The 23,668-nt window shown below is 38.3% G+C and overlaps 1 protein-coding gene across 2 annotated transcripts; it reads left to right on the forward strand.

Annotated features, from left to right (window-relative positions):
• The first annotated feature begins 19,081 nt into the window (after positions 1 to 19,081).
• On the forward strand, positions 19,082 to 23,232 carry LOC110383015 (UPF0669 protein C6orf120 homolog). 2 transcript variants are annotated; one of them, XR_010278011.1, is made up of 5 exons: positions 19,082 to 19,412; positions 19,984 to 20,075; positions 20,453 to 20,603; positions 21,171 to 21,292; positions 21,842 to 23,232. XR_010278011.1 is itself a non-coding variant. In XM_064042962.1 (5 exons), exons 1-4 carry the CDS (start codon positions 19,180 to 19,182, stop codon positions 21,290 to 21,292), a joined length of 588 nt encoding a protein of 195 aa, XP_063899032.1. In that variant the 5' UTR covers positions 19,082 to 19,179; the 3' UTR covers positions 21,842 to 23,227. The 2 variants fall into 2 exon arrangements, 1 of the variants encoding a protein (XP_063899032.1); XM_064042962.1 differs by having other exon boundaries at positions 20,453 to 20,593; positions 21,842 to 23,227.
• The last annotated feature ends 436 nt before the right edge of the window (positions 23,233 to 23,668 follow it).

Raw genomic sequence — 23,668 nt, forward strand, 5'->3', positions numbered from 1 at the left:
GTTTAAAATGTAAAACTTCATAAAAGTTGAATTTAAAACTTAATAATTTACCTCATTATTCAAATAGAACCCAATATAAAATGTATATTGTTTTAAAAATTTAGAATTAAGTTAAACTTGAAAAACTAAAATAACATTATTATAAAACATAATAAAGTATGTTATTGATAATACTTTGCCCTAGTTACTGATATCTAAACAGCTATGACCTAAATAACTAAAAAAACAAAATGATTACTTATGTAAAAAAAATAACACTCCGTTCACAAGACCTTTATCAGAGTTCCGTTTAGGCATTCTAAAACCCGGCTGAGCTAAGGTTCCGTACCTATCATCTATAGGTACTACTGGTCCGATTTGAAAAATATTTTAGTGTTAGATAGGTAGCCCATTTATCGAAGAAGGCTATAGGGGTATTTTTTATCTCGGTACGGGCAGTAGTTCTCACGGGACGCGGGTGAAACCGCTGGCAGAAGCTAGTTTTCTATAAAATTACAATAAAATAACATTTATTGTACTGAAGTCTCCTGAAATATAAATGATAGTTTGATTTAATCATTTATTGAAAACTAGCGGTTTTCTTTACCTGGTTTACCTGGACTTAATATAGCCTGAGTTACTTGGGAAGAGTGTAGCTTTCCAACAGTGAAAGAATTTGTAAAATCAGCCGTAAGGGTTGTTGATTACAAAATTTTCTGTAAATATTCCAACATTAAGAGTTCAAAAGACAATAACAGTTTGCCAAGCTATAAATAGTAAATACTCAAGTACTTGTGTATTCAAATGATAAAAACATGTCATGTAGTCCCTTTGAAAGGTCAACAGCCCTATTTCCTTTGTCAACTCCCAAGTTATAAATTATTTATACCCATATATCGTTGTGATAGATGGAATAACTTAATTCCTGTTATACTAATGCCCATTTTCACCAACAAATACCTAAATTAAAGGATCCCCTAAGAGCATTTACGGAACACTTAATAAGAATTTTGTTTTCACCAAAGTTTAGGTATCCCTTATCCATAGTTATTTATGTCAAAATTGGGAGAGCCCTTATTCTAAGTGGCACTTAGATTAAGAGATTGTTGGTGAAAATGGGCATTAGTTTATATTGTAAGACTAGCTGTGTACAGAGATTTCACCTGCGTCCAAAGGGAACTATTCCCTGGGCGTACATAAGAATGTCTTAGTTAGTCATTGTAACATCAATTAAACATTTCGATCAAAATCCAGCCACTTCAAAGTTGAGACGGGACAGACAGACAAAAGTGTTGCAACACTTTTGTCGAAATCTGTGTCTGTTACGGGTATGCAGAAGCCAGAAAGTCTGACACCAGTCTAACCAAGGGGTATTGGGTTGCCCGGGTAAATGAGTTGGAGGTCAGATAGGCAGTTGCTCCTTGCACTGGTACTCAGCTGCATCTGTGATGACATCGTTGGGAAAAGGCTCGGCAGATGATGGCTTGCTTTTTCAACATCAGTAAATTAAGTATGTTACTGTTGCTTCTACATAAGTTACAACATACAGTTTAGTAACATTTTAGCAATGGCTCAGCTATTGGTAGAGCATACAGCATGAAAATGACTTAAAAGTTGTAACTACTGAACCTATTTACTACATAGACCAGATACAAGCTTTGCCTGGTTGGGAGCCAATGATGATAAAATTCATATTTAGGTAATAAAAATTCTTACTTGAAAAAATATTTTCAGTGTAAAGACAGTTATTGAGGAAGGCTACTTTTTATTTTTAACCCAGGTGCAGAAAGTGCATACGCAGTTGGAAGAGCTACTAACTTATCTGTTATAATTTGCTTATCATAGAAGCAGAGATAATAATAGCAATTTAAATCCATTTGCTGAGCAAATACTGCAATAATTCTCAAAGAGAATCCATAATGCATAGCATAGCTAGGCAGAGCTAGGCATTGAATGTACCAATACTGCAAAATTTCTTAAGAAAAATCCATTGCACATAGCATAGCCAGGCATTGAATGTTAGCCAAAATAGTTATCTGATTTCTTATTATAAATTATCTAAACTTCTAAAGTAAATCCAAAAGTTACATTGTCATCATGATTTTCACAGTAAAAAGCTGAACATGTTTGTGGTATGAAGATAAAAAAGGCTGGAGACCACAGATGACTAAGAGAGAACCAAGTGCCTAAACCTACTATTTTTGAGTAGGCACTTATTTAAAGGTAAACAATTTTGATAGGACGTCACACAAATATTTATTAAACAAATATACTACTGCTTACAATAATGATTCAATTGATTAAGTAATTGTTATTATTGTATTTACAATACACTGATTTTAGGCTGCATTTTATATTTAAACTACGTTTTTAAACAAGTCATATCAATATTGTTCAGCTAAGTTACTGTCTTTCGGATGGCACGTTAAACTGTAGGTCCCGACTGTCATTGACCATCCTTGGCAGTCTTAGAAGCTAGTAAGTCTGACACCAGTCTAACCAAGGGGTATTGGGTTGCCTGGGTAACTGGGTTGAGGGGGTCAGATAGGGCAGTCGCTCCTTGTAAAGCACTGGTACTCAGCTGCATCCGGTTAGACTGGAAGCCAACCCCTACATAGTTGGGAAAAAGGCTCGGGAGATGATGAAGTGCATACTCAGATGGAGTAGTTACTTTATACAAATGTTATAATTTAATTCATTCAGAATCTAAACAACTGTTATCAAAGTTTAATGTCTAAACTAATATTATTAAGAAAAAACTTTTAAAATACCCCTAAAGGCTCCAAGTTTTGAGTTGATTTGAAAAATTCTTTTACATTTGGAAAGCTACACTATCTGGGCCGAACATGGGCTATATTTTATCCAGGTATGGGAAGATGACCAAAAAACAGCAAGTACAGTCATAATTAAAGCTTGTTGGATCATTACATGGGTGAGACAGTCAATGTTTTTGTTTATATTTGTTTTTATCACCCAAACAAACAATGGAATTTACTATTTATTGTTCTGTCATTAATTGTTTGTTATTGTACATGTTTGGCAGTCTGAAATAAAGAGGCATATAGGTAGGAGAATGTTTTTAAAGGACTTACCAAACTTCCAAGATTCCCAGTTTTCTTGCAATTCCAATATTGTAGGTGCTGTTGAGTTCTTGTTTGTATATCCCTTATGTTTGTTTTGATGTTTTTTCTTGTCAGTCTCTTGTAGACTAATGTTTACTTGCTGTCTTGTGCTAAAAGATAAGAGTAGCTCCACTCATGAAGAGTGACGAGCTTGTGTACGTTTTTAGACCCCTGCAGAAACTCAGAAGCATCTGGCGGGCTCCGGAGAGCCCTGGGAACAGGACAGGAACTGGGGATGGGACAAGGTGGGACAGGATGCTGCGGACAATGTTGCGTAGAGCGGCCACCGCCAACGCTCAATCTTCACTTAAAGTATTACATTACAAATTAATTATAAAAAACTTGTAAAATTCCAAATATACTCGTTTTTTTTTTGTACATCACAGAAAGCTCCTAGACGAGAGGGCCGCAGGCGCCCGCAGCTGAGATCAATATACTATACTGTACAAACATATATAATAGACTCCCAATCTTCAACAGTCGGCTTTCACATTTACCGTATTGTTAAATTTTAAAATCTACAACTAGGGTGCGCCGGGCCGGGCCTCACACATACGTTTAAAGCTTTGGACGGCAGGTCCTCCCGCCGGGGCGGGCCCGGCGCGCACAAATAAAATACACATCGCTCTCAAGATAAATAAACGATACGACTAGCGACGCGACAGCGCGGCGCGGCCCGCCGGCTGGCCGACAACATAACAGGCGCCGCCGGGCGCCCGCGCCTGCCGCGTCCGCCGCCTCGGCCCGCGGGCGCTCCGCCGCCGCCCCTAACATTTTTTTGTGTTTTTCTCTTGTTTATAGGGCCAGAGCGACGGCGGCAGCGCCCTCCGGGCCGCGGCTGCACTTACCTACTAAAATTTTCACAAAATAATACCTAACGCCGGAATTTGGTCGGCGGCGGAGCGCGGCCGCGGGCGGCGATGGCTCGCGGACGGCCGCGCCTCGCGCCTCGAAATAAAAAACTTAGCACTGAGCGGCGGACGCGGCCCGACGGCCGAGCCGCCGCGTCGCGCCCGCGCCACTTATCACTAGCTTAGAGTCCGTATGGCGGGCGGCGCTCTACGCCGTCACGTTGAGGAGCAGCTTGAGCGGCAGCGCGCGGTCGGGCTCCGGCCGGCAGCGGCCCTCGCGCCGCCAGTGCGTGGGGGGCGGCGGCAGCGCGGCAGCGGCGGGGGCGGCGCCCCACTTGCTGGCGGCGTAGCGCTCCGAGCGCTCGTCGCGCCGCTCGCGCCGCAGCGCCGAGCGTCGCCGCCCGCGGGCCTGCTGAGCGCCCGCGGCCGTGGGGGGACTGGGCCGGTTCATGTCGCGAGCCCCCGGGTCTTCCTCGTCAGACTGCTGCTGATGCTCCTTCACTGTTACGTTTTCACGGACACTTGTATAATATGTCGCCGGGCACTGCGTTGTTTCAGTCGGGGGTGCTCCGTAGCGACGCTCGCGTTCTCTAAGCCGGCCGCGACTCGCTCGGGTGTTTCACAAGATGGTCGCCGCTCGCACGCGAGATTGTGTGTGTATGTGGCTTCGCTCGATCGCCGTGATCCGCCGGGGTCGGCCTCGAACCGCTGTCGATCTGCTTGGATGACACGTCGAAACACTGCACTTCTTAACTTTCACGACTGATACGTCGGCGGTCGCGCTGCTAGCTCCTATGATGATGATCGATTATGGGAATAAAATATGGACGCCACCTCTCCATTATTCGCACCTTCACCTCTCGATTTCGACTACGTGACGTCGGTGGCGCTCGCGGTATTTATACCGTAATGGCGGCTGCGCGACTCCGGCTGCGCAGTGGGGATTTAAAGCGTTCCATTCACGACCCTTCTTTTTGTTGCGATTATAATAACGCAGCTTAACTGAGTTTATAGTTTAACGGTAATACTATGAGTTTTATTAGGGTCTACCTAATACTACGATGGATTAAAGGCTCACAGATAAGAAAAGCTTAAATATAACATTTTGTTTCAAGGTGAATTCTTCAACTGTTAGATGTATAAAATGGTTTTTGATGTTTTACCAAAAGTTCTTACAATTCAGATCTTATCCGATATACTATTGCAATAAAAATACATATTATTTAATTTCATTTGAATGAGAGGTTTTCTTTTTGAGATTTGAAAAATGGTGTTGTATCTACTACGTGAGTGTGCCTTTGCCAAGTTAAAAAAAAAACATTGCACCGAACACTCAAAAGCAACCCAAGAAATTCAGATTTCTGGACAATTGTTTTCGAAATCTCTCGGGACATTCGGATGATAATCTGACTGATTTTGTTTCTCCTTTTATTCCATATTTTCTATATTTTAATTGTTCATGACAAAAACAATTCGTTATGACCTGAAAGTGATATGAAATTGATAAGATATGACCCTCCATTTTTTGCAGTAACAGCGCTATCTAGCCGGCAGCTAGAAAAATAATATTCAAAAAGAAACCCCTAAATAGTAAGAACTTTCGGAGTAAAGCAAATACTTTAAAAAATACTTTGAGGTATATTATTACCGCGATCGATAATATCACGCAACGGCGCAGGGGCAGACCAAAACTGCGGTGGTTAAGTGTCGTAAAGAAAGACATTAAAAACTGCGGACTCGAAGAGGAAGATGTACTGGATAGAGCGAAGTGGAAGAAGAAAATTCGGAAAGCGGACCCCGCCACAAGACGAGATGAACGTTAAGAAGAAGTATATAACATCACGCCTTGTATCGAGGACTAGCTTTGGTACCACTTCCAAAGTTTATATTCTTAATGAAGCATTTCGCAATAAAATATCAAAATACTGTTTTCATATTTAAATTTTCCGCTGCTAGTCGTCTAGCAAGTATATCTTGGACACCAATAGCTGATAAAAAGGTGAAGGAAAATATCTTGAGGAAACCTGTACCATATAGTCCGAAATCACCAACCCGCATTGAGCAGGCGTGATGATTAATGCTCAATCGTTCTCCATGTGAGAGGAGGCCGCAGCCCAGCAGTAGGACGTAAAAAAGGGTGTAGCAGTACCTAACAGTCGAAGCAATCACCTTAAAAGTTATCAATGCACATCTTGACCCTGTTGGGCATAAAAATATGAAAGTCTTTTTAGTTTATTATTTTTAAACAAGAAAAAAAAATGCCATGCGATTTTGGAAAATCGTTTCAAGGAATTAAATAAAAGCTTTAGTGTGAGAAATTCTTTTGTCCTTCTTATCTTATCCCTAGTCATTAGCGAAGTGAAACGATACAATTAAGTTGTAAACGGATTGCAGTGCCTACGTGACTCAACTAATGGATTACTGCGACAATTGTCATTTCGTAATCCAAAGCCATTTGAAACAATTAGAATTGTTAACGTTCTTGTAAGTAGTTTATTAGCGTATTTCTAAGCATACTTTCTTTGAATTTAATCGTTAACCTTGAAAGTGATTTGTAAGTTAGCTATGGTGCATAGCAACTATACTTACTATATATGCTATATAATATACTAATATAAGACGGCCCGATAACATTTAAATCGCAACAAAAATATTTACAAAAAAAAATCGCATTATCATATTCTAGAAACATCTCGAAAAAAAGTCGCTCCGTCCAACCGTGAATGGAGAGCTTTATTTGCAGCCTAGAACCAATCTGCTAGCAACGTTGAAAAAAAACGATGAAAACAAGGAGGTTGAGGGTATAACCCTACCATGTTTGGTAGGACGCTCATACAAAGACTCCCGTAAATTCGTGCCAACATTTCATTTAACCGGGTTATTGCAAATGGCCGTTGTGTACTAACTGTGTGTTATTTTCGCATAGCCCACAAGTAGATAAGGAATTGTTTGTTTTCATTTCAATAACTAACTTCTTGTTATCAGAGCTAATAATAATGTAATTTAATAGGTACACTGCTATATGTAGGCATAAAACCGTTTCATAACAACCCATTTAATACGTAACACAGTAGGTAAAACTAAAGTTCCTTTTTCGGTCTAAAAATGTAAACATCGATGTATTTTGGGAGCTAGTTGGCTTGGAAATAGCATATTTTCGTTGCTTGCTTCTCCTTTAACACCTAAAAGAGAAAGTTTAGGGAAATGGGCTGTTACTAACCAATGGTTCAGTAATTTTGCAAGAGTTTGCAAGAAAATACTACGTCATCACAATACGTGCTCGGTTGTTTGTTTAGCAGAACGCGTATTGTCGTTTTGTCACGTCACTCGTCTGACCCTCTCCTTGAATGAACGACAGGAACTACTGTTTCGTATTCAATATCATAGTTTTAATATATTGAGAAGTTGTGTAAAAATAAACGCTACTGTACTGCTAGTAGGTTGGCTACTGGAGCGTGTAAACGAAGCATAAAACCTATGAATGAAAAAGCTGGGTTGGCGCAGCTTTTGTTAACTTAAAATTTAAAAGAATCTAAGTACCTAATCTTAGACACCAATGGCTGGTAAAAAGGTGAAAGAAAACATCTTGTGGAAACGTGGACTCTGAAGTCTGAGATCAGCAACCCGCATTGAGCAAGCGTGGTGATTTACGCTCAATCTTTCTCCGTGTGAGAGGAGGCCGCAGCACAGCAGTGGGACGATAAAAAGGCTGTAATCATTTAAAAGAAACATTATCTAAGTTATTTTTGTAAGTTATTTTTTTAATTATTTATTGAGGGTCCAGTAGTTGAATAGAAATGTGAATTTGACCTTTTTTTTTACAATTTGTACAGCTTACAAACGGTGAATAAATGTTCCTTTAAAGAAAATATGACAGACAAAAGGGTAAAAACAGGTGTTTTTGAAATTCTAAAGAGTCTGTCTACATGTCTGCCGTTATACCTGACCTTTCGTTTTTATTTGCTTTCTATAGCTGTGTATAAAAGAAAGGGCGATGTCAGTCTGTTGCTAAGCCTAAGTTTGCTAGACCAGCCAGCTGCGCAGGACATATTACAGTGCAGGCACATTAGCTTGTACTGCGGTGCACTCGGTATTCCTTCACTCTCATGGCGCGATGCGACGACAAGCCGACACTACCGGAGAGAGAGCACAAGCACCACCGACAGTAACGTGCGACACGATGCACGGGTGTATTAATCACCAACTGCCAAACTATGTCTGAAAGTATAGAAACCCATACTTACTATTAAATCTTCATTACTTGATACTTCTGTGCTTTCTGTGCTTAAATCCATAAAGTTTCAGCCCAAACCAGCGAAAAAATAGCGGAATGCCACATACGCTTCAATCGTAGTTTTGAGTCGTGATTGGATCTCATTCGGATGTAAATTATATGTCGCTTAAGTAAAATTAGCAGAATCGAGCGCGAGGACGTACTTAGAAAGTACATACAAACTTAGAAAACTTGCATCGGTACTTGCCTAACCTGAAACCGATTTTACTCTCATACTTCAGAGGTTAGTTCTTCAGAAAATAGGCCACTACGACATGAGTAAAACAGGTCAGAATCTATCTAACTGCCGCCTAACAACAGGACGATTTAAACTACACTACACAAACAAAGTAATTTAAATTATCATACATAACGTAATACTGTAGCGTATTCATGCATTTTAAGGTCAAACGGGGTCACGAAATAAATTGTATTTATATACATTCGGCCTAATTAACGTTATCAGTAAACTGTAACTTAGTTACGACTTATTTACTGAGGCCAATCAAGTTATCCTTATATGTATTTCAAAATGGTCCTTATATGCACGTCTACGCCCGCGCCGCCCGGCTGGAGGCCTTAAATTCTATGCATCCACAGGGAAAAGTACGGTTAAGCAGTACTCGGCCTCCTAGGCTGAACTGAGAGATGCCATAACAAAAAAAAATATGCATATAAAACGGATTTAAGGATTCATTAGGAAAACCTTAAAAATAGAAAAATAATTACATTGTATTCGAACCCACAATCACTCATTGAGAGGTCGGTCTTTAACCTACTAGGCCACCACATCATCATCTCCCGAGCCTTTTCCCAACTATGTTAGGGTTGGCTTCCAGTCTAACCGAATGTAGATGAGTACCAGTGTGCCACAAGGACCGACTGCCTATCTGACTAGGCCACCACGACTTGTTTCAATTTAATAAACTGTTTTGCCTTTTTATGCGAAATCATCAAATGACGGGTCCCGCTGTGGGTGCAGCGTGAGGGAGTGTCAGACTCTTACTGACTGAAGTCAGTAAGACTGGTCTGGTGGAGGTCTGACACCCACCATGTTCCTTCTTAAGCTCTTTCTGTACCAGGGCTAAGGTAACTCTTTCGAATCCGGGCTAAAAAAATACATACTTCCTACTGCTAAAAATACACTAACTTTTTTCTAAAAACAATGTTCTTTGTACTTTCAGTTTTTCACGGGTTTTTTTGCAGTCTTTATTTTTGTAGATTGCATTGATCATAGATAACAAAGCAGAACGATTAAGATCTTCTTAATTGCAGTTTTTTACTTTTTGTAATTACTACAGATAAGATATAGGAGTACCTACCGAAGGTGTATTTTTTCTCTGATTATTGTATGAATCGTTTTAGTAACTTAGGTATTATCATGAGCCTTTGAATAAGCCTGACATCAGTCTAACCAAGGGGTATCGGGTTGCCTGGGTAACTGGGTTGAGGAGGTCAGATAGGCAGTCGCTTCTTGTAAAGCACTGGTACCTACTCAGCTGCATCCAGTTAGACTGGAAGCCGACCCCAACATGATTGGGAAAAGGCTCGGAGGATGATGATGAGTTTTACTAAGTAAACGTATTATTGGGTACTCTCTATTCGAAGGCAAAGTCAAAGGTTTTTATTTCGTATTATGGAGAGCTTCACCTACAGGGCCCCGATTCTCCTAAATTAATAATGTCAAAATCGAATAGAAATCGAATCGCAATATGATCGTAATAGCAGTTTTAACCATATCGGGCATTCTGCTACTAATAAAAGACTAATCGTATTCGATTGACATTTGATTGGTGTGCGATTGGTCTGCTATTTTGACGATTTTGGTCTATTCGGTAGTTTGCTGTACAATCATTTTGCAATCGTAAATCATTTGCAGACAAAATGATTCATTATTGAATGACAGAAAAGGATAAAAACGTTTATTTCAAAGAAAAAATAGCGGAATGCCACATACGCTTCAATAGTAATCGAGTCGGGATTGGATCTCAGTCGAATCGAGTCGAACGTCAATCGAAGGTCGCTTAAGTAAAATTAGGAGAATCGGGCCCCAGTTCGACATATTTTAAAAATCGATATTTATAACGGTAAGTCATTAAAGAAAAAACCGTTCTAATTTACAAAACTACAATATTATACGGGCTAACTCATTACTACCCCTACATTTTTATTTTTAGTTACAACTTTTTGTCCCACATGACGTTTTCAATAAATAATTTGTAAGTACCATTAAGTTTAACCCTTTATGAGAAATATAATGGCGGACTGCAGCTTACAATAGCGGATAGGGGTGAATTGTTAAATTCAAAGTTTATGGCTCGATAACTCAATGCTTTAATTTAAAATGGCGTCTAGTACGTTATGCTGTCGAATTTTTGATAATTTTCTTTATTAAAAGTCAAGTAAATTCATTTTATTTCATTTAGAACTTTACACGCACTTATGAACGTTAAAAATATACCTAGGTACATAAGTTTGATTCTATTTGCCCACAATAAAAGTAGCTTCCTATGGTGAAGAACGGGCAAGAAACTTCATGGTTTGTATTGAAATAAGCTCTAGTCTTAAGGCAAAAGACTCCTATGAAATATTGTTTTGTTATTGTAATGATTAACACTCAACAAACAAAACAGTTGTTTTATAATGTTGTAAAGGCTAGGTACCTACTATTTCACTTTGAAAATTCAAATTCAATATACAAGGGCTTAAAATACACAATTTAACATAAAAAAGAAGTATTTTGGTACATTTTCATTTAAAAAGCTACTCATTTGATTCACAATTTAACAAAAGCTGCATCCATTTTGTATTTCGATTAAACATGGCCGCCATACAGGAAGGGCAGCTGATTTCAACTTTTTTACGCATTTTATGGCCTCCAATAACTTGAAACGCGGTGAAATATTAAACTTAATTTTTACTGAATATTTAAACATTTCTATAACATCGTCATTATCATCATCGGCCTTTTTTATAGTCCCACCAGTGCTGGGGCTGCGGCCTCCTCTCACACGGAGAAGGATTGAGCGTTAATCACCACGCTTGCTCAGTGCGGGTTGCTGATTTTAGACTTTCCTTCATCTTGAGTCAGTCATTGGTGTCCAAAGTCTACCTAGAAAGTACATACAAACTTAGAAAAGGTGCTTTGGTACTCGCCTGTAGCTTGAACATCATGCCAACTTAAAACAATAAGTTTGTATATCAACATTTAACAGCTGTGAAACCTGCCAGGATGTGGGTTAACAGCTGACTCGTTTTATTTTTATTTCTTTACCTCTCTTTCTTACCCTACCGCCGACCATTCCCGATAACCTATCTATCTTTCATTTTGGTTACTACAGATAGGAATTTGACACATTACTTGTATGAATCTAATGTCAAAATTCTATCTCTTGTTAGCAAGTTAAAAAGATGGTTAGATTATTGGAAACGATTATAAGTGTGAAAGAGATAGATAAGCTTCGCGTGGGACTACGATCCTTCGTCCCGACAGTTATTTTGATAAAAAATCGGGATTGGAATGTTAAAGCCAGACGCTCTTAAGTTTCTGAACGTTTTTTTTTGCTTTTTTTTTGTTACGACGCGTAAGCTTGGGTTCTATTCTGCCTTAGCTTGTTCTACGCGATAAAAATGTGTTATTTTTATGAATTTAATATTATTTGGTTATCTAAATACACGTGGAAGATAAGATTTGATTTCATTGAAGTTAATTACGGATACTCTTAGGTACTTAGTATAGTACATACCTACAACTAGTCAGATAACTTTGCCCAGTCAGATTGATGCCTTGCGTGTAGGTACCTAAATTAAGTTTAAAGATACAATCACAAAAGGATGTTTTCACAAAAATAATTTGATGTCATCATTACGTAGGTATTTTCATAAATACTATGCCTAACCGGATAGTAATTTGTTTTTCATTAATAACAACGTTTTCTTTTGCATAGATTAGATTATTTTCTGTCAAGCCTAAAAACCAGTCTTACCAAGCTGCATCGGGTTGCTCGGGTAACTGGGTGGAGGAGATCAGATAGGCAGTCGCTCCTTGTGGCACACTGGTACTCAGCTGCATGCGGTTAGACTGGAAGCCGCAGGCCCGCCGCTAGCTGTTTGTTCGCCCGCGTGCAAAACCGATTATGCCGCCCTACGACTACATATTATACTGGGTTTTGTCAAAAAATATATATAGGGGTCCAGGGGGTCCGGACCCCCCCGCCCATTCATATCCATCTTACTTTTCCAACAGAAAAAAATATGTACATGCACCGCTCTGATTGCAAAAAACGCACTTCCTTCTGGATACATAAATATTGCAATAGGTACATAACATATATTACACATAACTTTTTATTTACTTGAAATGCTCTAAGTCTTAGAGTAACCTAAGAAGTCCTGGATTAGCCCATTAGCAGACTAAGCAATTGCTTAGGGCATCAATGCAGTGCAATCATTACCCAAGTGGCCCCCATATATTGAAAGATTGTGATTAATGGGTAGGTACCTACATATTGTATATCAAAGTGCTTAGAACAGATTATGGGTAACTTAAACTAACGAACGTAAATATATATAGCAATGTTTAATTTCAGTAAAATATGTTATTAATGGTTTTTGGTGGTTTTTTCCGTTAAAAAAGTTAACGCATGAGACATATTTGATATGTAAGGAAGCGCGAGCGAAGCGAGCGCGAAATTTTTTTAGTCTAAGGACACAAAACAAATAAAAACCACTGTAAATTAACAAAGCAAAGTCAAAAAGTAAGATATGCACAGAAATGAAGTGCAAATGTACATGAAGCCGCGAGCGAAGCGAGGGCGATTTTTTCCTTAGAGTTTTCATGAAGTAAACATATAATAAAAAGCCAAAGTGAACAAAAAGCTATAACGGTCGTGAGCGAAAAATGATTTTTCAGAATTGAATGCCTCAACAATTAAACAAAGATAAATTGCGATCAGTGCCGGTTTTTACTCTACCAGCGCCCTAGGCGAGATTTCTACGGCGCCCTCGAACTGCAATTCAAACCCATACGAAAAACAGTGACGCATGTAGTTACCGATTGCGCGAGCGAAGCGAGCGCGAATATTTTTTTTATAGTTAACAAGTCGAAACAAAAAGATTAGACTGATTAGACAGAAAAAGAAGGTTAGCCTGGAAGCCGACCCCAACATAGTTTGGGAAAAGGCTCGGAGGATGATGAAGTCGAAGCAAAAATTACGTAAAATGTAGCCCAATCGTACATAAGGTATTGCTGGTTGATGAATGCAAAAACACTGGAACACGTCTTCTGATTGCGCGAGCGAAGCGAGCGCGAAATTTTTGTTATATTTTAGAACTCAAAACAAAAATTACTTAAAATTTTGTCCAAACGTACATAACTCTTTGTTGATGATGGCGCCTATGTATTAAAATTTTGGGACTTAAAGTAGTACCGTAAATAAGAAAGTTCATATGGAAACTAGAAGTTACTTTCTTATTAATAAAAGAACTTAAAAACGATGCTCCCTTTTTGCTAGTGTAAAAAAAAAATGTTGAAAAATACAAACAACTGTAAAGTGAAGCAAGCCCGAAAATGTTTGAGTTTTGGATCACTAAAAGTCCTAAACATATATAAAAAAAAGCGACTGTGAAGTGAAGAAGCCGCGAGCGAAGGGAGCGCGAATTTTTTTGAGTATTGGGACATTAAAAGTAGCTATATGTGATAAAAAATTGAAGCGTTTAAGTAAGGAAACCGCGAGCGCAGCGAGCGCGAAAATTTTTGAGTTTTGGGACATAAAAGTAGTGTTTCATCGAGAATTTCTCAAATTTAACGCGGAATTAAACACAAATTCGCTTCGGTGCCCCTGAGCCCGCGGCGCCCGGGTTATCCGCGCACGCTGCACCATTGGTTAAGATGGCTCTGATGCTATCCATTCATTTGGGTACAGTTCTTGTAAGTTGCAATCTTTGATGAAATTTAAAACAAAAATAGGAGTAACATCTGATCAAGGATTGGTTGGGGGCGCCTGCGCCGCCCCTTATATCCGGCGCCCTGGGCCGTAGCCCAACCGCGCCCTACCCTAAAATCGCTACTGACTGCGATATCTCACATGGAGGCGCGAGCGCAGCGAGCGCTAATTTTTTTGATGAACCCGTCAAAATTGATAGGGGACGACCAAAGCGAGGGCGGCTTTTTCTGAAATTTTATTGCTAATCTAGTCATCTATTTTAAGTAAAAATATTTTTATTACGTAATTATGGTTTAATTTTGCCGTATGGGTTAATTTTGCCGCCCCCTAAATAGTGCCGCCCAGGGCATTTGCTCTCTCCCCCCACGCTACGCTAATGGTTGATCTTAAATCTTTTTTAATAATTTTTAATTTTGAAAATGATCAACAGATGTAACTGAAACCGGCAGTGTAAGTTATATTCTTAGCGCTATTGCTGTGTTCGGAAATATTGAAATCAAATAATTGGTAAACAGATATTGTATTTTTTAAATATTACGTGATAGGTCGCTCGATTTGCCGCCCCCTAGGACGTGCCGCCCGCGTGCGGTGCACGCGCTGCACGCCCGCTTACGGCGGGCCTGGGAAGCCGACCCCAACATAGTTGGGAAAAGGCTAGGCAGATGATGATTTGTAATTTAGGTATACCTAATCGCAATTACGCATATTGTTATTGTCAGACATAACGTCATTGACATGATTACTTTGTTTTGTTGGTTTTTTTAATCTCCTGAAATTAGGTAGGTATTTAGATTAGGTATTTTTATCGTACGATTATTTTTTACACGCTTTTTATTAGCTTCACCTGTATGTTTGTATGTTTGTAGGTTTGTATGTTTGTTTGTAACCGACTTCTTTGGGCGCGATTTTAACCCACTTTAAACGGCCAGATTTCGTTCAAACTTTGTAGATATATTGAGGACCGATGACAATACACTAATTTGATAATATTATTCCATTTTTAACCGACTTCCCAAAAAGGAGGAGGTTCTCAATTCGGCCGGTATGTTTTTTTTCTATGTATTTACATCGATTACTCCGAGGTTTATAGGCCGATTTACGTGATTCTTTTTTGTTCGACGCGGAATTTCTGCCAGTTGGTCCCATAGTCATCAGGTCAGGATCTGATGATGGAAACCCTGAGAAATCGAGGGCAACCTTCGAAAGTTGTAGGCATACATAGGGTAAAAACTTGACACTCAGGTGTATGCTTAAAAACACTATTCAACAGTGAAGGTTTGGAGTTGACCTGATGCTGGAGACCAGAGAGGGTCGAGGGAACTCGACAACAGAATGTGTAAAGTACCTCGTGTTTGGGCTCATATTATTTGTATTGGCAAGACCTTTGCAACAGTGAAGGTTTGGAGTTGATCTGATGCTGGAGACCAGAGAGGGTCGAGGGAACTCGACAACAGAATGTGTAAAGTACCTCGTGTTTGGGCTCATATTATTTGTATTGACGAGAACTTTGCAACAGCGAAGGTTTGGATTTGACCTGATGATTGAGATCAGAGAAGGTCGAGGGAACTCGACAACTGAATATGTGAAATACCTCGTATTTGGGCTTATATTCTTTGTATTGATGAGAACTTTCCAGTAATATGGATAGTGACAACTATTCGTATCACAAAAAGCTGTAAATAAATTTTCAAAATATGATTTTTGTTAATTTAAATATAATTTTCATCTATAGTCGATAAGGTAAGAAAATTAATTAAAATTTTCTAGAATTTTTTCGCTCGTAAAGCACTCTCTGATGCTTCGCATCATGAGTCGTGCAATAGTTTAAAATTAAAAAGCTATTATAAATAATCCAAACTAAAAAGTAGAAAATAAATAATAGTTTAAAAAAACTAAAAAACACGCTTTTTATAGAAAACCGAACTAAAAAATACAAAATAAATTTTAATGAATTTCAATTAAGAAAATAGTGTTAAAAATTTCAATGAATATAAATTAATAATATAATAAAAAAAGCGTGGGGTGCTTTTTAAGACATTATCGAAATGAAAATCACTCTACTCATATCTGTCAATAAAATATTTATAACTATTGACACCATGCACCCCACGCTTTTTTTATTATATTATTAATTTATATTCATTGAAATTTTTAACACTATTTTCTTAATTGAAATTCATTAAAATTTATTTTGTATTTTTTAGTTCGGTTTTCTATAAAAAGCGTGTTTTTTAGTTTTTTTAAACTATTATTTATTAGTTTGTCTATTTCGCATACATCCCATACCTCTATATCTATAGTCTTAACAAGGGGTGTTAGGTTGCCCGGGTAACTGGGTTGAGGTCAGATAGGCAGTCACTCCTTGTGGCACACTGGTACTTAGCTGCATCCGGTTAGACTGGAAGCCGACGCTAGCATAATCCGGAAAAGGCTAGGCAGATGAGATGCTTGTTCATGACTAGTCTATCTTATGGGTCTCTATCTGAACCTGGGTTAGGTTCCAATCTAACTCTAGCTAGATTCCAAGTTCCATTAAAATTGATACAGCTATCCCGTTACAGCAATAATAGTAACTTTCTTTACATTTTAAGTAAGAATACGGCTTGAGAGGGCACCTGTCTTTCGTCCGGAAACCACACATCCACGGATCGACCGCACCCAACGTTGCTTAACCTTTTTTTATGCAAAATCGTCAAATGACGGCTCCCGCTGTGGGTGCAGCGCTCGGGAATGTCAGACTCCTACTGACTAAACCCACCATGTTCCTTCTTAAGCCCTTTATGTACCAGCGCCGCGGTAAGTCGCGCGAGCAATCTCGCACCCCAGCGTTGTTTAACCTTATGATAGATCGACATTATTTGACATGTGGGGCTGGTAATTAGCCACGAGCACCTCCAGTCATCGAGTAAAGTCACAGGAAACTGAAAATTCTTCAAATAACAGTTTTTGTTTGTTTAATTCATAACAAATTACGTCATTAACGGTTATCATAAAGATAGATATCTTTATGTGACTTATCAAGCATTTTATTTGCTGTTTCATACAACTATACTAATATAATAAAGAGGAAACGTTTTTTTGTTTGTCTGTCATTTCAACATCTTTGACAGTCGTTACGGGTAGTCAGAAGCCAGTACGTAAGTCTGGCAAAAAGTCTTACCAAGGGATATTGGATTGCCCGGGTAACTGGGTTGAGAAGCACAGATGGGACAGTCGCTTCTTGTGGCACACTGGTACTCAGCAGCATCCGGTTAGATTGGAAGCCGACACCAACATAGTTGGGAAAAGGCTAGGGAGATGATGATTTTTTTGTTTTTATCCACCCTCAACGCTCTGAAATAGTGAACCGATTTGAAAAATTCTTTCACTGTTTGAAAGTTACACTCTTCCCGAGTAACATAGGCTATGTTTTATCCCGGTACGGGCAGTAGTCCCCACGGGATGCGGGTGAAACCGAAGTGCTGGAGTGGAGACCACGGACTAGCAAGCGCAGCGTAGGACGTCCACCAACAAGGTGGACAGACGACCTTATAAAGGTCGCCGTCGACGCTGGATGCAGGTCGCCTCCAACAGGTATCTGTGGAGATCTAAGGGGGAGGCCTATGTTCAGCAGTGGATGTCCTATGGCTGAGATCATGATGATGATGAGTGAAACCGAAAGAAACAGCTAGTTTGAAGATAAAGTACCGGTTATCTTTGCGAGGTTTCCATTGAAAATGATAAGAGGATAGTAAGTTTCCTGTCAAGCATGAGTATTTTAGTATTTTTGAACAAACAATAACTGAAATGAGTCATTTTTCTAAGCCCTGTTTAAGGGTGACTGGTATTTAGTGACTGATACTTAAATACGTGATTCTACTTCTCATGATTACAAACAACTTTCAACATTTAACGGGAGGCGCGTTAACTTGGTGGATACCTGTCATTTTCAACAACTTTGGCAGTCGTTACGGGTAGTCAGTCATGAGCCAGAAAGTCTGACAACCAGTTTTACCAAAAGGTATCGGGTTGTCTGAATAACTAGGTTGAAGAGGTCACATAGGCAATCGCCTCATGTGGCACACTGGTACTCAGCTGCATCCATTTAGACTGCAAGCTGAGCCCGATATAGTTAGAGACAAGGCTAGGCAGAGAAAAAAAATCTAGAGTAAACTCAAAAATATTCCATTGTCCAAATTAATAATATTTAATTTAATTAAAAAATATTATGTTTTGAAACTTTGGTGGTCGAAATATCTAGAACAACGGATAAAGAAGGTTTGATAACTGACTTGTTTTCAGCGTCATTGTAAAATAATAACATACATTATCTGTGAACACAAACAAAGCTATCAGTTTGTTTTATTTTATATCTTAATACTTACTATGTAGCAAATCCGCTCTGTGTATCATTTTGTAAATATTTCTCTTCTTTGTGGTACTTAGGATCGTAAAATATAAAGCATCTTCAATAATATAGGTAGGTATCTAAAACCTTGTCCTATGTCTGATTAATACTACGCTGAAAACCGCATCCAAATAGGTTCAGCCAAATGTACAAGATCAAAAAGACCTCCCTTTTCAAAGTCGGTAGATAAAAGCCAAGTGAGTTATGATGTAGTTATGGTTATTCAATAAGTATCAACGACCAAACTAAACTTGTTTTCATACGTACCTTTACTTCTGTAATTTCTGAAGATCACTGAAAGAATTAAGTATATTATTCTGACGTTAACGCACGGCGCCATACCGTCTCAAACAAAACCTTCAATGGTTAGGTGATTTATGTACCAATATTGATAAAAACTTATGTTACCTACGGCTTTTGATTTTATAGGTATCTTTATCTATTAACGATACTCTTTTAGATAAACGCTTTACATATTTTATTGTTATTTCTGAACGGTGCAACATGTGTCACTGCCGCTGTCAAAATGACAGCAAACAAAATTTTCGCACGTCAATTTGACAGTGAGTGAATCCCGTAGGATTTCGGTTTTCGCAACAAAAATATTTACGAATTTACAGAAATGCGAAGGGAATTCATCATAGTTTTGTTAGGAATTATATGCACATCGACTTTATCGTCTTTGCTCTCCGGCTATGTGCAGATAGAGACAGATAAAATCCTTTTAGACACGGTAATCGGCGCTGTAGGTGCGGGAAACTTTTCATATTGGCAATTAGGCCATACAGGACCTTTGCTTGTTGAATTAACGTCTTTATCTGGTGATGCGGACCTTTATGTATCAGATACTGTAAGGTACGTCATGTAAAATAGTCATTTTATATGTTTTTTGTTAGGTTTCCTTCATCGGTATCACGAGGTTATGTTTTGATTTTAATTAATCAAAATCGTTTGTAATTGGAAAACGTAACTTCTCATTTATTGGGAACTGTTGGTACATATATTGCCAGTGCCCCAAGTGTCTTAAAAATTACCCTGTTTATAATAATTAACAAAAATAAGCATATAAAATAGCGTGATGCCTCATCTATTACAATTAATTATCCATGAAAATTAGAGGTCACAGTTGTCATATGCATATAGTAACTAAGTATTGAAAACAGTTGGTATCTGCTATTTAAATTCAATTTGAGAAGGCACTTAACCAAAGGTAATCTTGATAGGATGTTACACAAAAACATATTAAACAAACTACTACTTAAAATAACGATTCAGTTGATTAAGTCATTGTTATTATTGTATTTACATTGATTTGTTTACCTTTAGTCAAGTGCCAACTCATATGGAGAGCTATTTTGTCAGAAGAAGATTCATCTACTATCTGTTATCAAGTCAGTATTAAAATATACAACTGTATTGCTTCCAGGCCAAGCTATGAGGTAGATAAGAACAACTTCAGCTCAGTGACCTGCGGTCCTGACATGGTGCATATACCATCGGACTTCCCTAGACCTATTGGTAAGTATATCATGAATCAAACTATACATTAAAATACTTGCAGTTATTTATTCAAAGTAGGTTGAAAAACAGCACTTTACAAAGGTAGATTTTATAAAAGATATTCCCCAAAGTGGCTGCCCGGCACCATTTCCTATGTGTTATTGCTGGGTAGAAGAAATGGTGGAACAAACTCCTTAGCAACAGAATTCTGTCTGTATGTTTGAGTAGCCGAATTCCTATGGTTTCACCCGCATCCTGTGGAATTGGGGAAAATACTAAAGTCTATCTTAATCCAAGATGACTAGCTTTCTAACAGTGAAAGAATTTTTGAAATTGGTCCAGTAGTATCAGAGCCTTTAGATTATATAAAATTTTTCCTCTTTATTATGTTCCAGGTATAGGCATATTCGGTCACTGGTCCCACTACATCTCAGAGTACAGCATACAAGTGTTCCTGGACGCCTCGGCCGTGCTCACTGAAGAACAGGTGCTGGTCATCGAGAGAGCCCAGCGAGGACTCGGAGAGAAATATCAAGGTATATTTATGTAAGACAAAGTTTGTGTACTGAGGATACTACTTACCGTAGGTATATGGGAAAAAATTTGACTATTATTGCAAAGTTTCATCAAAATCTATCCACCCATGGTCTCGCATACTTTCCGAAAGAACTAAGCGCCCAGAAAAGTAGCCTAATCCTTAATCTACATAACTGTCAAGTTTTATAAATTTTTTGCGTCAAAGAAAATCAAATAACAAATAAATATCAGTAACAAACATTATAAAAACAAACTTTCGCGTCTATAATAAGTTTGTAATATTTGTGATACATATGTATCTATGTTTGTTACTCTTTCACGCAAAATATAATCAACGAATTTTGATAAAACATGGCTAACTTCAGAGTACCAAAGTTATACAAAATCAAAAGTCATTTATTTAAAGTAGGCTGAAAATCAGCACTTTTTGAACGTCAAATCTACAAAAGACAGCCCTCAAAACGCCCGCCCTTCACCACTTCCTATGTGTTGTTGCTGGGAAGAAGTGGCGCAACAAACTCCCCAACTACAGCAACCTATTTTCCAGCTCACTATAAATAAACATTACTTTTCTAGAACTCGACAAGAGAAAAGAGAAGCCAGCGACTCGTACCAGTAAGGCGGGTGAGGAACCGAAACCGAGGTTCCTGAAGCTTCTGAATATCATGGACATGATATTCGAAATGTTTGTACTATAGGTAAGTTAGTTTTATGATATGACCAGGGGCTCAATTCAGCTAAGTAAATAATGTGAAAATAGGATCTTAAAATGAGACCAATCGTATTCCAATGACATTTCATTGGATTGCCATCGGTCTGCCATTTGGTCTATAGGTTATTCTGCTGTACAATAATGTTGCAATCGTAAATCATTTACAGACGATATATATGATTCATTATTGAATCACAGAAAAGGATAAAAATGTCCATTTAAAACAAAAAAATTGCGGAATGCCACGTATGCTTCAATCGTAATTAAGTCTTGCTTGATTGAAACTTAGTTGGTTCTCAATCGGATGTCACTTAAGTAAAATTGGCAGAATCGATCCTCTGCTTTCTCGCAGTATCACTCGCGTCCCGTGGGAACTACTGCCCGTACCGGGATAAAATATAGCCTAGGTTACTCGGGAAGACTGTAGCTTGTCAACAGTGAAAGAATTTTTCAAATTGCGTCATTATTTTTTGAGCCTTTAAGGCCTGAGCCTTTTAAACTAAAAATGCTTTTTTCAGTATTTTTTGTTTTTCAGGTAATGCTACTAGCAGCTTTTAAGACAATTTCTCTCTAGCAATATTCCCCCGGTGTGCGAACAAAACAAATTGCGTGCGAACATTTGTAAAATGTCCGCGAAACTGCAACCGCTGCGCGAACACATGCTAGCTGTGGACTCGCGACATCACATATTATGAAATCTTCTCATATGCAAACATTGATATACAAAAAACCCAAGATGCACACTCAACGTCTCAAAAACGTCCTCACCAAATGAGCGCAACATTCAAAATTGTGCGCTCATTTTGTTTGTCCCAGCCGACCACTTCGGTCGTAAAATTTTATTGCTTTAACTACAGTGCGTTGTAATAACGACTTTAAGCAATTCGCGTAAAGTTAAACTTGCATTAAAGTACTTATAGAAAGAGACAGAATTAGTGTTCGGGGACACTTTCGAGCGTTACTTTTATTTGAGACTGTGCATCTTAGGTTTTTGTATATCAATGTATGCAAAGGTAAATTATGGACTATAATTTCATCTAGGAGGCCTTTGAGTCCCTGAAATGAAATGTGACTTTCTCTGTGGCACCCGGATTAAAAGTACGTACATAAATATTATTTCATCATCCTCCAAGCCTTTACCCCAACTGTGTTGGGGTCGGCTTAACCGGATGCAGCTGAGTACCAGTGCTTTACAAGAAGCGACTGCCTATGTGACCTCCTCAACCCAGTTACCCGGGCAACCCGATACCCCCGATACAGAAATATTATTTCTAAATGAAAATTCTCGCTTATTTTTAATGTAAAAAAATAACGCTTCCTAACTCAAAGAAAAGACTGTAGTGTCCAAAATAAACTTAAGCCTATGATGTTTACCGACAATGTACAATTGCGTAAGAAATACATATGCAGGGTGTTTCGTTCACAATCACATCATATCCTATCGCATATACTTTATGATATTCTATGGCGAATTGTAAAAAAAATAAACTAATCCATTCAGTGGTTTAGCCACAGGAGTAATTTTTCGTTTTTACAATTTACAACATCATGTGTAAAGCGGAGATAAAGTTAGGAGTATCGAATGTTTTGACCAGTTAACAGCTGTCAGTTTTCAATTGTTTGTAATGACTGACTTGTATATGGTGTTCTATTTTTCGCACATTTTTATTCTATTTCATCATCATCATCATCTCAGGCACAGGACGTCCACTGCTGAACATAGGCCTCCCCCTTAGATCTCCACAGATACCTGTTGGAGGCGACCTGCATCCAGCGTCGACGGCGACCGACATAACTGTACACCTTTGTTATTTACTTTGTTAGAAAAAAACATGTAGTTTTTTTTCTTTGTGTTAATCGACATGTATTAACCAGTATATTAACGCATTTCATTTAATGTGATTATGAACGACACACCCGATATGTATGTACTGTCTTACCAAAATTGCAAATATACGTATGTATGTAAAACATTATCTAGTATTTCTTATTACATAGAAAATTTTGTTTTGCTTTGTCACGGTGAGTTGAGAAATTCGTTTGCTTTACCTACATCAGTAAACATTCTTTCATTCGCTATAATAGGTAATAATATTGAGAATCCATTAGCGTTTTATATGTAGAAAGTAATTAATATAATTAGAAAAATATTAAATTGTTTTTATCTAGTCATTAAAGTTATTTAAGATTTTTTAGTTGGTATTTTATTCAAAACCTACACAAGCTTGCGACTACGGTTTCACCGTTCCGGGGTAACTACTGCCCGTACCGGGGTAAAATATTACCTATGTTACTTGGGAAGAGTGTAGCTTTCCAACAGTGATAGAATTTTCCAAATTGGTTCAGTCGTTTCAGAGCCTTT

The sequence above is a fragment of the Helicoverpa armigera genome, chromosome 30 (genome assembly GCF_030705265.1).
Source record: "Helicoverpa armigera isolate CAAS_96S chromosome 30, ASM3070526v1, whole genome shotgun sequence".
Classification (NCBI taxonomy): domain Eukaryota; kingdom Metazoa; phylum Arthropoda; class Insecta; order Lepidoptera; family Noctuidae; genus Helicoverpa; species Helicoverpa armigera.